Source organism: Schistocerca americana, chromosome 1 (assembly GCF_021461395.2).
Source record: "Schistocerca americana isolate TAMUIC-IGC-003095 chromosome 1, iqSchAmer2.1, whole genome shotgun sequence".
NCBI lineage: Eukaryota > Metazoa > Arthropoda > Insecta > Orthoptera > Acrididae > Schistocerca > Schistocerca americana.
Genome location: NC_060119.1, coordinates 747,818,294 through 747,832,285, shown reverse-complemented (window position 1 = coordinate 747,832,285; position 13,992 = coordinate 747,818,294). Strand labels below are relative to the sequence as shown.

The following is a 13,992-nucleotide window of genomic DNA, read 5'->3' as shown; positions in this document are numbered from 1 at the left end:
GAGAGGATATAAAATGTAGACTGGCAATGGCAAGGAAAGCGTTTCTGAAGAAGAGAAATTTGTTAACATCGAGTATACATTTAAGTGTCAGGAAGTCGTTTCTGAAAGTATTTGTATGGAGTGTAGCCCTGTATAGAAGTGAAACATCGATGATAACTAGTTTGGACAAGAAGAGAATAGAAGCTTTCGAAATGTGGTGCTACAGAAGAATGCTGAAGATTAGATGGGTAGATCACGTAACTAATGAGGAGGTATTGAATAGGATTGGAGAGAAGAGAAGTTTGTGGCACAACTTGACTAGAAGAAGGGATCGGTTGGTAGGACATGTTTTGAGGCATCAAGGGATCACAAATTTAGCATTGGAGGGCAGCGTGGAGGGTAAAAATCGTAGAGGGAGACCAAGAGATGAATACACTAAGCAGATTCAGAAGGATGTAGGTTGCAGTAGGTACTGGGAGATGACACAGGATAGAGTAGCATGGAGAGCTGCATCAAACCAGTCTCAGGACTGAAGACCACAACAACAACAACACTTAAGTCTACATTCATTGTTAATAAATTACTCTTTATTAGAAATGCTTTTTTTTTTTTTTTTTTTTTTTTTTTTTTTTTTTTTTTTTCCCCATCTACATTTTATATCCTCTCTACTGAAGTAGAAAGGATAAGTTATTTTAATACCCAAATAACGAAACTCTATTACTTTTAGTATCTCGTCTCCTAATCTAATTCCCACATTCCACTATCATTGATGTTCATCTTATATCCTCCTTTCAAGACATCGTCCATTCCTTCGCTGTCTCTGACAGAATTACAATGTCATCGGAAAACCTCAAAGTTTTTATTTCTTCTTTGTGAACTGAAATTTCTACTCCGAAGTTTTCTTTGGTTTACTTTGTTCAATGTGCAGATTGAGTAGTATCAGCAACAGGCTACAAAACTATCTCTATCCCTTCGCACCCAATGCTTCCCTTTCGTGCCCCTCCCCTCTTGTAACTGCCCTCTGGTTTCTGTGGAAATTGTATGTAGCTTTTTGCTGCCTATATTTTACCCCTAGTACCTTCATAATTTTGAAGACCGTATTCCGGTCAACCATGTCAAAAGCTATCTTGTAAGTATACAAATGCTATCAACGTATGTTTGCCTTTCCTCAACCTACTTTGTAAGGAGAATCATGGGGTGTATTCCCACATTTCTCCAGAATCCAAAATGATCTTCCCCAAGGTTGGCTTCTACCAGTTTTTTCATTCTTCTGTAAAGAATTTGTTTTAGTATTTTGCAAGCATGACTTATTAAACTGATAGTTCGATTATATTCACATCTGACAGCACCTGCTTTTTTTGTAACAGGAATTATTGCACTCCTCTTGGTGTCTCATGGTATTTCAGCTGTCTCTTCCATCTCCCACACCAGATGGAAGATTTTTGTCATGGCTGACTCTCCCAAGGCTAGCAGTAGTTCTGACAGAATGCCATCTAATTCCAGTGCCTTTTTTCGATGTAGGTCTTCCAGTACTCTATCAAATTCTTCTCACAGCACCATGTTTTCAATCTCACCTTCATCTGCATTCTCATCTATTTCTATAATATTGTCTTCAAGCTCATTTCTCTTGTACAGACCTTCTATATACCACTTCCACCTTTCAGCTTTCCCTTTACAGCTTAGTACTACTTTCTCATCTCAGTTCTTGACAGTCATACATCCGCTTTTCTTTTCTTTTCTTGCCTCCTTAATTTTCCTGTATGTGGTATCTACCTTTCCCATAGAGAAATATGCTTCCAAATCCTTATGTTTGTCCTCTAGTTGTACCTGCCTGCCAACTCATTTTTTAGATGTTTGTGTTTCCTTTTACCTGCTTCATTTGCTTAATTTTTATATTTTCTCGTCATCAAATAAATTCAGTATTTCCTGTGATATCCAAAGATTTCTACTAGGCCTTGTCTTTTTACCTGTTTTATCCTCTGCTGTTTTCACTATTTCATCTCTCAAAGCACCCATTCATCTTCTATTGTATTCCTTTTCCCTGTTCTAATCAATCATTGCCTAATGCTTCCTCTTAAATTCTTGCCAACCTCTGGTTCTTTCAGCTTATCCAGGTCCTTCCCCATTAATTTCCCACCTTTTTGCAGTTTATAAGCAAAACCATTTACAGTTACATAGCACCTTTTGCACACGGGTGTGTTGGCATATCTAGCAGCGACAGAGACTTGTTAATTCTTTAAATGCTTAGCTATTCATCTGTTTAAGTTTGTGCGACATGTTACATACATTATAGATCTACGTTAGCCAAAGTATACGTTGCAATTCTAGCAGGCAGTGCAACTCTAATACATAATGCGATGCAAGTATACAGTTGCACCGTATACTTTAGCTAAGGTGGGTCCATGATGTATGTGCCATATCATGCAAAAGTAACCATATGGACAAATGTGCATTTTATTGTATATCATACACTTTAAGAAGTAACTAGCCTCTGTGAGTGCTACATATGCAGACATGCCAATGTGCACGAAGTCTTTTTAACTGTAAATGGTTTTAATTTTGACAAACCTATTTTATCCACTATAATGACAAAATGGTGTGAGGACTAACTCACAATGGAATACGTTCTGCAACAAAAAATTTTTCAAGACCAGACTATGATAGTTACAACATTCAAAAGAGGTTACCAAAAATAAAGTCTTATTTATGCAATCTTGGCTGTTGCAACTTTTTAGCTGAACAGATTGTCCACCCCCCAGTAGCTGAATGGTCAGAGTGATGGATTGTAAATCCTCTGGGCCCGGGTTCGATTCCCAGCTGGGTCGGGGAATTTTCTCCGCCCAAGGACTGGGTTGTTGTGGTCTTCAGTCCTGAGACTGGTTTGATGCAGCTCTCCATGCTACTCTATCCTGTGTCATCTCCCAGTACCTACTGCAACCTACATCCTTCTGAATCTGCTTAGTGTATTCATCTCTTGGTCTCCCTCTACGATTTTTACCCTCCACGCTGCCCTCCAATGCTAAATTTGTGATCCCTTGATGCCTCAAAACATGTCCTACCAACCGATCCCTTCTTCTAGTCAAGTTGTGCCACAAACTTCTCTTCTCTCCAATCCTATTCAATACCTCCTCATTAGTTACGTGATCTACCTACCTTATCTTCAGCATTCTTCTGTAGCACCACATTTCGAAAGCTTCTATTCTCTTCTTGTCCAAACTAGTTATCATCGATGTTTCACTTCTATACAGGGCTACACTCCATACAAATATTTTCAGAAACGACTTCCTGACACTTAAATGTATACTCGATGTTAACAAATTTCTCTTCTTCAGAAACGCTTTCCTTGCCATTGCCAGTCTACATTTTATATCCTCTCTACTTCGACCATCATCAGTTATTTTACTCCCTAAATAGCAAAACTCCTTTACTACTTCAAGTGTCTCATTTCCTAATCTAATTCTCTCAGCATCACCCGATTTAATTTGGCTACATTCCATTATCCTCGTTTTGCTTTTGTTGATGTTCATCTTATATCCTCCTTTCAAGACACTGTCCATTCCGTTCAACTGCTTTTCCAAGTCCTTTGCTGTCTCTGACAGAATTACAATGTCATCGGCAAACCTCAAAGTTTTTATTTCTTCTCCATGAATATTAATACCTACTCCGAATTTTTCTTTTGTTTCCTTTACTGCTTGCTGAATATACAGATCGAACAACATCGGGGAGAGGCGACAACCCTGTCTTACTCCCTTCCCAACCACTGCTTCCCTTTCATGTCCCTCGACTCTTATAACTGCCATCTGGTTTCTGTACAAATTGTAAATAGCCTTTCGCTCCCTGTATTTTACCCCTGCCACCTTTAGAATTTGAAAGAGAGTATTCCAGTCAACATTGTCGAAAGCTTTCTCTAAGTCTAAGGACTGGGTGTTGTGCTGTAATCATCATCCTCCTCATCAACTGCAGGTTGCCAAAATGGCGTCAAATTGAAAGATAGGCACCTGGTGAACGGTCTACCCGACAAGGGGCCCTAGGCATACGATTAAAGAAATAAATCTGAACAGATATTGTGTTTGCATAAAGTCATACCCAACATTTGCACAGTGATTGGAGAGGAAGAAAATAATAGTAGTTTAAATGTGCAGACAAAGTTCACAGATTTTTCATTTTGAATCTCTAGAAATTGTAGAAACTGTTTTTCTGCACATCAGTAAGTTTTAAATGCACCAATCATTCATGGTTAATATGTGAAATTACAGCATCAGCTCAAGTTCAGCAAAGTTGATTCTTTTCCACAAGTATTTTAAACACACTTATGCAACTGGTCCTCACTCAAATCAAAAAGCTATGATCAAAATTACTTAAAAGCTTTTGCAGATGGACTGGTAACAAGATACTGAAATATTTTGTATATAAATTTATGCTCTTCTCGAACCGCTTAAAAACATTGAGACAGTAAAATTTCTTCACTTCTGAATCTGAATCTTCGCTACTGAATAGGGAAAGGAAAAAGGGCTTTGTTGGGTGTAATTTGCAGTCAATTCTGCTACTAGGTCAGCATTCTTCAACATTTCAAGCTTCATAAATCCTTTGGTTTTTCTCTCTTCTGTCAATAAACAGCAAGTGTTTGCATGTTAAATTAAAACCCCCAACTCCGCTGCATTGGTATGGACATGACACTGATGATCAATCAGTAGCAAACTGGCCTGACAGACTAGGAGCCCAAGGGCAACAATAACGGCTCCTCAGATTGGTGAGTGTGCTGGTAGAAAACTGACAAATATTATAATAATTCAATGTTCTGCTTTGCATTCCTTTACTTAATAACTCACAACACAGTAACTACAACGTGTAACGAAATGACTCTATACATTTGTTGCAGTCATGTTACAGTTGAATTTTCTGTAGTCTTCCAGAATTCCCTGAGAATTCAAGGTTTCCCACGCAAACTACCTACGGCTTTAGTACTATGATGTAATATGGGCAGATGATGGTCAAAACATTATTTGCGTATCACAACTACCTCTATTTCAAACAAGCAGAAGAAAGGAATGATGGTACTATTCTTTCAAAGGTCAAAAATTATTATGTGGAAAAATGTCATGTCTAATTTGTTGGAATTCTACTGGAACATTTTTGTTTGCCAATTAGTTTGTCCATTTTTCTACTGTTTTCCATTCCATATGTTTGGAAACAGATAGAACCTTGCATAAAATCTCAAGCCAAAGCATGCACATATTACAGAAGTACAGCATTCTCTGTAACCATAATATACCTATCAATTCCATATTCTTTTTACTGAATTACCAAGAAAGCTCACCACCTACCTTGCAGGTGAAACAACAGCAACTAATTAAAGAGTAACAGTAATGGCAGGTTTTACTTACACTCATTATATACGGGTCTCTCGCAGTCGCAGCATCACTGCACATAATTTGTATGTGAGCACTCGAATTTTTACCTACCAAGAAACAAGAAAAGATATGTTTCCTTGGAGTAAAAGAAAGAACTGAGTGGAAAAACTGAGTTTTTTGCCATATAAATTAATTTCACAAGTGTAGGTCTCTTAAAATAATCCATACCTATTGCGTACACCATTATATTATACTAGTGAGCAGCGAAACTGGCAGCTGGAGGGCAAGTATAGAAGGTACTCCCTTCCACCTTTTCTGTATGCTTTCCCCTCCTCATCTCGCCCTACACCTCAGTCGTCGCAGGTTGGAAGCCTTTGGTCTGCACTAGTCATGTGGAATGTGGTGAACTATTGCAAAGCCATGCTTGCAGCAGCAAGATGAAGCACAGTGTTGTCACACTGAACCTACTAACAATAAGCATTCATTCAGTAGTTGCTTCCTACAATGCTATCTGTGTGGCACATGGGGCAGAAATGAAACTAAGATTACAGTGTGTGCTTAGAGTTATGGACTAAGCTGCACTAGGCCAAAGGCTTCTCACTGGCACTTACCAATGAGGGGGAAATGAGGAGGTAGGAGAATTGACCTATCTTGTCCTAGCTACCATTTTGTTGTTCACTAGTACAATGAAGTATGTTGGTAACAGATTGCTGTTATCACTCGCCTGTAGAGACTATCACATGCACTTTTAAGCCTTAGAAATAATTATTGTTTATGGTATGTTTACTGATGAGGTTCAATACAGTCTTATTGCAAGACTAAAGATCGTTCGTTAAATGAATTGAAATCAATAATTACCAAAATATTGAGTTGTGGTCCTGATGGGTAATTAACATCCTGTTGAAAATAGGAGGGTTTTACAGAACATGAACTATACTTTTACATACTCTCCAGATTTTCTGTGATATTGTCCCACTGTGGGACAATACTTGAACCATATTCCCTTATCTGTATCCATTCCCTTACTGTAGCCCTACTATTTCTGGGAGGGCATGAAAAAGTGAAATCACATTCGTGTAAAAGTCAACAGTTCCAGTAGGGCAATCAAGTGCCTCATATCCTAAGCCTTAAGAAGTTTTTCTGCTATGTTGGAAGTATAACATTGGACACTGTGAGAAAACAAAACGCATTCCTTTGTTCAGAATCCAAGACACCTTTTATTGGAGATTGTGTGTGTGACAGTATGGTGCTATGCTTATACTTTGTCCCCTGGAGTGAATTCTAACAGTAGGTACCATCAGTTATTTGTCAGGCGCCTGCTCAATAAATTCACCTGGTTGTCTCAATCAAATATTTCATAAAACCTTCCTTATTATGAGCAATTATATAATTTGACTATGTCATGGAATGTTGCCCAATCTCCTTATTTAAGCATAAACCACTTCCAGCTCTACTGTTCCTGATATAGATCAATTGCTACAGTCTGTCCGACAATGAATATCAGATGGCCTGGTACCCTCTGTACAAAGTAAATACATAGTGTCCCAACTTCTCCCTTGTGGCCCTTGCCAAAAAAAAAAAAAGACATTTGTTCCGCTATTATACTTCACTGCACACACTGACAGCAGGCAAAAAGGAAGGAGCTACACTTTTTGTAAAGATAGTGAATACATTTATGTGTAGCATCTTCTATAAATTACCTTAACATCTATTAATGCAAACATATCTTGCAGTGTATACTTATTCCTTGAGCCTTTCTTACCAATTTCATTTTAAATTTGACATCAAATTTGTACTCTCACTCCCTGCACCATAATGCTATCTCCCAGACTCCCACCAGAAGAGCAATTTTGATTTTCCCAAATTTAATGGAACACACACACATTTGTGGGGTCAGTTTGAAAATGGAGATATCTTTAGACTGAATTGCCTCTATAGTCCACTGATCACTGCCAATTAAACTATTCAGTTCAATAATATACATATCAATGCATATTAATTTACTGTACCGTACCCTCTGATGATTCAGTTACCTAGTCTTGTGGTCCTACTGAACTTTGTTTCTTTGGAGCACAGTTCCAAAGATATTTTACTTAGTTATTGCTTAAGACCACAAGCATGTGAAATTGTCACAAAAAATGAGGCTAACAATCTCAATATTGATGACATTTACTACAGAAATTATTTCTCTTAAATGTAAGCACTAAATGACGTCATATGTAGGCTGTTTGTACATATGTTTTGGCACTGAACAAGAAGGACGTCTGAGCCAGAAGATGAACACTGTACTCAATGTGGCAACATCTGAAAGTTATATGCCAATGTAGGTAAGTGCTCTCTGGTATTAGTAATGACATCTGAGAAGAAGACATTCTTTTATATAGCGGAGTAATATATGAAATAAAGATCATTAACTGAATTTCTGTAGCATGTCTAAATACAATTTAGAAAAGTGCTAAAACTGAGAATTAAATTATTTATTACTGTTATCATGAGCATGGTAATATGAATATTAGTGCTTTCAACTGACAGGGGGGGGGGGGGGGGGGCAAATGGGAATCCAATAGAACATTAAAACACATATTATAGTCCAGTCTACAGGGAATGGCTAACATGATATGTACCCCTGTGTATTAACTGTATTAAAAAAAAAGAAACTATTGTGTCGCCCATCCTCCTGTGTTGAAGACTGCCAACTAGCAGGTGAGAATGTACACACATCACACTCTTTCTATCAGTGACAGCTGTAAGATACTGTGGTGTTGAAATTTCATTTATGTCTATTGTTGCATGAGCTTCAGTAATGAAAACTATCATTCTTACTGTTATTGGGAGAATTACCATGTCAACTGTAATGATACTATACATCGAACATGAAGAACACTCCAGAAAAACACAACATTTGTTCAAAATTGAAGCTGCTAACTAATGGAGATAATAGCATTTTGAAGCAGATTGCAGACAGCAAGCACACCAGTCAACATCTGAGATAAATAAATATCTACAATGCATGATGAAAAACTATCTGGTATGAAACGAATGTGGCAAACATTCACAATAACATGGTTGTTTCAGAACCGCTGATTACACCATGCAATACTTTGAAATAGTGAAATTAGTGTTGTCAGCACACAAATTATACAACTACAAAAGGAAACTGTCATCTGACTGTCTTAATTTCTTCATGATACATGAACATATTTACATTTGGTGTAAGCTAGCTGAAGCCTATCATTTGGACTGTATCATCTGTCCTTCAGTGAAGCACAATGAGGGTTCATGTGGTGCCATGAGGCATGTTGTCATACTGTGGTCTTGGTCCACTTGTCATCCTGCATGGGTAAGCTACAATGCAAGATTAAGCAAATGTTTGAGCTTAAAATTCTCACTTTATGCTGCTAACCATGTTCTCAGGTGAACACCCTGGGCTCAAGAAGACAATTTTGCTCCCATGACAGCTCTGGATTTGCTGCAGACAGGTTTAATAAACACAATGATGAAGAATAACACCATGTCTGCCCCCTCAGTTCCCTGTTCTGAATACAACTGAACCCCCGTGGAGTGTTTAGGAGCCCAAGCAGTGCAACTGATTTCCTCCTGAAAGAGCACTTTGTTAAGTAACCTTTGGCCATGAGGAGTGGGTATGTGATCCTTTGATTGATCTGCACTTGGTCACCTGGAATATCACATGTAGCCACAAACACCACCACTGTGTAACTTCACACTTCTTTGTATAAGAATCATTTCCAGTTGTTTGTGTTTAGCCTTTTATGAAAGGCATTTTGTACACAATTTATTTTGCTTTTAATGCAACACTGTTGCTGGACATTGTTACTCATCAAGATACACTTTCCTGTATGCTTTTTATAAGCTGGTATTTCCCATCAATTTAATATCACTGCAGCTACAAGTTTTCTTCCTTCATGTTACTAGTAACATTTTTCTCACTTTGAATCTATATCCCATATTTGAGCTTTCAACTGACTGCTCAGTCCCAACCACAGTAGGTCATGTATGTAACATGTTATTTTGCTTCTTCCTTATGCTGCTCTTCAATGGGGCAACAGGATGCAGCTGTGAATACTCTTTTTTTTTCTCATGTCACTTGCATCTTATTAGAACTCAACCCATTAAGCTAGAATTCTACCCAATTTTGGGAGGACGGCATTTCAAAACTATTCTGGTATTTCCCTGAGGTTATACTAAAACCTGAGCCATGTTGACAAAATGCAGACTTGGACCTCGTGCTATCAAAAGAAAAACCTAATGTCTTGAGCACTGCGCTAACCTGCTCAGTTGACAATACAATAACTCAACCACATATGTGTTTTTAACTTGCTTCCTTCCGACATTATCTAACTGTCCTCATCCCTCAATAGCAGCAAAACCCTATACTAAAGACTGCTGTACTGTCTACCTCCAATATGAATTCATAAATGAAAGAAAAAAAAACACCAAAAAGAGCTAAATTTATGTTTTAGATCACTCAATTAATACCAGCAACTATTTGTTTTATTCAACAATACCTACCAATTCTCCTCTAATTTTTGAGCTTTATGACCATGGTTAAAATTAGCTAGGGAATAATTTTATTGTTTTATTTAATATGCAGGCAATAAATCCAAAAATTTCACAATTTTACTTACCTGATCATATTAATGGAATAAATTAATTATAAGAAGCAAAATAACAATAAAATGCTTCTCACCTTGAGCACCTTGACAAGCATTTCCTGTGATGTATATGTGTAGAGAATTACTAGAGTCATCATACTGCAGTGTTGTTTCATTTCCAAGTGACTCCCATGTTTTGTTAATTTGTCTACAGACGATTCCATTACAAACGCTTTCAACAGTACACAACCGCATTATGTAAGATGATGTAATCTGGAAGTCAAAATTTGAAATGTGAAACTAACACTATGTCTGCAACCTACAACAATTAAAACACAAATGAGAGCACGGAAAATGATTCAAGATTACTTAGATTAAAGCATTATACTCCCATTACCAGAAAAGTTCCAGAATAGGTTTCTTATTTTTGAGTTTGCAATACTAAAAAGGAATTAATGTTGTTTTTATGTTACTTCATATGTGTGCATGCTCAAAACAACCTTGGCCATGTGCAAACTCACTAGGTAGTTGGGCCGTGCTTACCAACATGCTGTTTGGATTCTTTGTGCATTAGTTACAGTGACACAACAGATGCAGATTGCAAGCAAAGAGTGAATATTAAGTTCTGCATTAAGCTTTTGAAAACCCCTTCTGAAATATGGAAAATAATTAAGCACTTTCAAGAAGTCGTGCTTTCAAGTGGCACAATAGGTTTCATGAAGGCAGAGATTCTGTGCAAGATGATCCCAAAGCTGGTCACCTGTCTACAGAATATAACACAAACGTAGAGCGTGTAAAACAGTTATTGCAAGAAGATCATCACATAGCTGTGCGTGCAATATCAGAACAACTTAATTTGAATCGTGATGTGTGTCATAAGATTTTACAGGAAAATTTAGGGAAATGGAAACTTAATGCAAAACTTGTCCCTCACACACTAACAGGCGAACACAATGAGAAAATTACTTTTGGATACATTGTGGGAGTGAACAGTGATCGAAGTGTTACAAATATTTACTATCAAAAACAGTCTTGATCACAATTTACCTTTATGGTGATCTGTTTCCATCACTACTGTGGTCATCTACAGACCTACAAGTTGTACACAAAGCTTTAATTAGAGGGCTACATACATTTAAGAAAATACATCAACTTATAAAGCTATAAAACGATGAATTACCAATGAGTAAGGACCTCCTTCTGCTGGAGAAACCAGTGCACATCTTCCTATATATAATGGAGGCTCCGTCCACTTCTGATGGAATGACGTCATTACTAACCAATGGGTTATAGGTCGAATAACAATGTAAAATTTCTTAGTTAAAAGGACATTGTCAAGCAGGCTGCTGCCACATCTTTGGAATGGCGTCCAACTTCACCATGGCAACCAGTGGTTCCAAATGGTTCACTAACAGGTCTTGAGAGGGCAACCCATGTACTGTCAAAACAAAATTCATTTATCCTACATGTTTAAATATTTTTAATGCTTTTTAATTGACAATAGCTATTAAATAAGCTAAGTTTAGTGTGTGTTTATTTTCCTTTCTTGACAATGTTCTTTTAACTAAGAAATTTTACACCGTTATTCAATCTTAACCCATTGGTTAGTTTGACATCATTCCATCAGAAGTAGGCAGAGCCGCCATTACATACAGTAAGATGTGCATTGGTTTCTCCAGTAGCAATTCTCCAGCAGAAGGAGGTCCATACTCATTGGTAATTCATCGTCTTATAGCTTTATAACGTTATGTTTTTTCTTTAATGTGTGCAGCCCTCTAATTAAAGCTTGTATACGACTTGTAGGTCTGAAGATGACCACAGTAGTGGTTGAAACCGGTCACCGTAGTAAATAAATTGTGATTAAGACAGTTTTTGATACTAAATATTAATAAATACTAAGAGGAAAGATGAAGAATTTCTTCTGAACTACTGGAAAGAGCCAGACATGATCCCAAATTTATGTCAAAGATTATTGCTGGCAATGAAAGTTGGTGCTTCCAGCATGACCCTCACATGAAGCATCAAAGTGCTGCATGGTGGAGTCCTGGATCACTCGCCTAAAAATCAAATGACAACATTCGACAACAAAGACAATGCTGATTGCATTCTTTGATGGTAAAGCATCGTTCATTATGAGTCTGTTCCTCCATGTCATATAGTGAACCAAACTTTTTACATCTAAGTCTTGTGACATTTATGACAAGCAATTCAACGTCGCCACCCTGGTTTGTGGCCTTCTCAGGACTGGTTCTTACTGCATGACAATGCAAGAACCCAGACTACTTATCTGTTACTGAGCATCTGACCAGACAGTCGGTTATCACCATCCCACACCCGCCATATTCGCCCAACCCCTTGCCTTAAGTTTTTCTTGTTTTTATGAGTGAGAAAGCAACTGAAAGACAAGCTTCACCAAGATATTGCAGACATCCAATGGGCTTGTGATAAACAAGCTTACAGCATCGCAGTTGAGAATTTCTCTGCTTCCTTCCAAGGCCTCCATATATATATAATAGAGGGAATTATAGAGGGAAGCATTCCACGTAGGAAAAATATATCTAAAAACAAAGATGATGAGACTTACCAAGCAAAAGCGCTGGCAGGTCGATAGACACACAAACAAACACAAACATACATACAAAATTCTAGCTTTCGCAACCAACGGCTGCTTCATCAGGAAAGAGGGAAGGAGAGGGAAAGACGAAAGGATGTGGGTTTTAAGGGAGAGGGTAAGGAGTCATTCCAATCCCGGGAGTGGAAAGACTTATCTTAGGGGGAAAAAAGGACGGGTATACACTCGCACACATATCCATCCACACATATACAGACACAAGCAGACATATTAAAAGGCAAAGAGTCACTCTGTTCTCTATCACTGCTTTCATCTCATGCCCTCGACTCTTATAAATGCCATCTGGTTTCTTTACAATTGTTAATAGCCTTTCACTTCCTCTATTTTACGCCTGCCACCTTCACAATTTGAAAGAGAGTATTCCTGTCAACATTTTCAAAAGCTTTCTCTAAGTCTACAAATGCTACACATTAGGATTGCCTTTCCTTAACCTATCTTCTAAGATAAGTCGTAGGGTCAGTATTGCCTTGCGTGTTCCAACATTTCTACGGAATCCAACCGATCTTCCCCAAGGTTGGCTTCTACCTGTCTTCCCATTCACCTGTAGGGAATTCTTGTTAGTATTTTGCAACCGTGACTTACTAAACTGATAGTTCGGTAATTTTCACACCTGTCACAGTATCTGCTTCCTTTGGGATTTGAATTATTATATTCTTCTTGAAGTCTGACAGAATTTCGCCTGTCTCACATGTCCTGCTCACCAGATGTAAGAGTTTTGTCATGGCTGGCTCTCCCAGTTCTAATGGGATGTTGTCTACTGGCGCGGCCCTGTTTTGACTTAGGTCTTCAGTGCTTTGTCAAATTCTTCACACAGTATCATATCCCCCATTTCATGTTCGTCTATGTCCTCTTCCATTTCCATAATATTGTCCTCAAGTAGACTGCCTTTCTATACATCCTCTATATACTCCTTCCACCGTTCTGCTACCCTTTCTTTGCTAAGGACTGGTTTTCCATCTGAGCTCTTGATATTCATACACATGGTTCTCTTTTCTCTAAAGGTGTGGCATATGGTAAGTATTAAAAATTAATTAGCAAGCCACGCGCGCAAACATCTGGAGTAAGTAGTAGCAGAGGTTGAAGATCGGAAAGGAAACAAGAGAGTGATTCATTTGAAACAGTTATTGGACATAAAGAGTGCAAACATGATGTACGACATGTATATAGCTCTATAACATTGCGATGTATCGCAACCCTGTGGAGCCTGAAACAGATTTCATTGCAACAATCATCTGTGCAGCTGCTACAATCAAAGAAACTTATGGTGTGTTTGAGCGGGTCGGGCAGTCAGTGCTCCATCAGTGCCAGGCATGCTTGGTATCTGATGGTGCAAACTTCAAGCATGTGTTGCAATCAATCTGCTTGTTTTCTTTCCGATCTTCAACCGGTGCTACACTTATCCCTCATGTTCAGAGCC

General features: G+C 38.1%; 1 protein-coding gene across 3 annotated transcripts in view; it reads right to left on the bottom strand.

Moving 5' to 3' along the window:
* Positions 1-13,992, bottom strand: part of LOC124611079 (cation-independent mannose-6-phosphate receptor) — a 619,359-nt gene that overhangs the window by 254,209 nt on the left and 351,158 nt on the right. For all 3 annotated transcript variants that reach the window (XM_047140214.1, XM_047140213.1, XM_047140215.1), the window contains exons 19-20: positions 10,039-10,216; positions 5,364-5,437 (exon numbers count right to left, since the gene is read on the bottom strand). In XM_047140214.1, the coding sequence (XP_046996170.1) occupies positions 5,364-5,437; positions 10,039-10,216 (252 nt within the window). The remainder of the gene's footprint in view (positions 1-5,363; positions 5,438-10,038; positions 10,217-13,992) is intronic.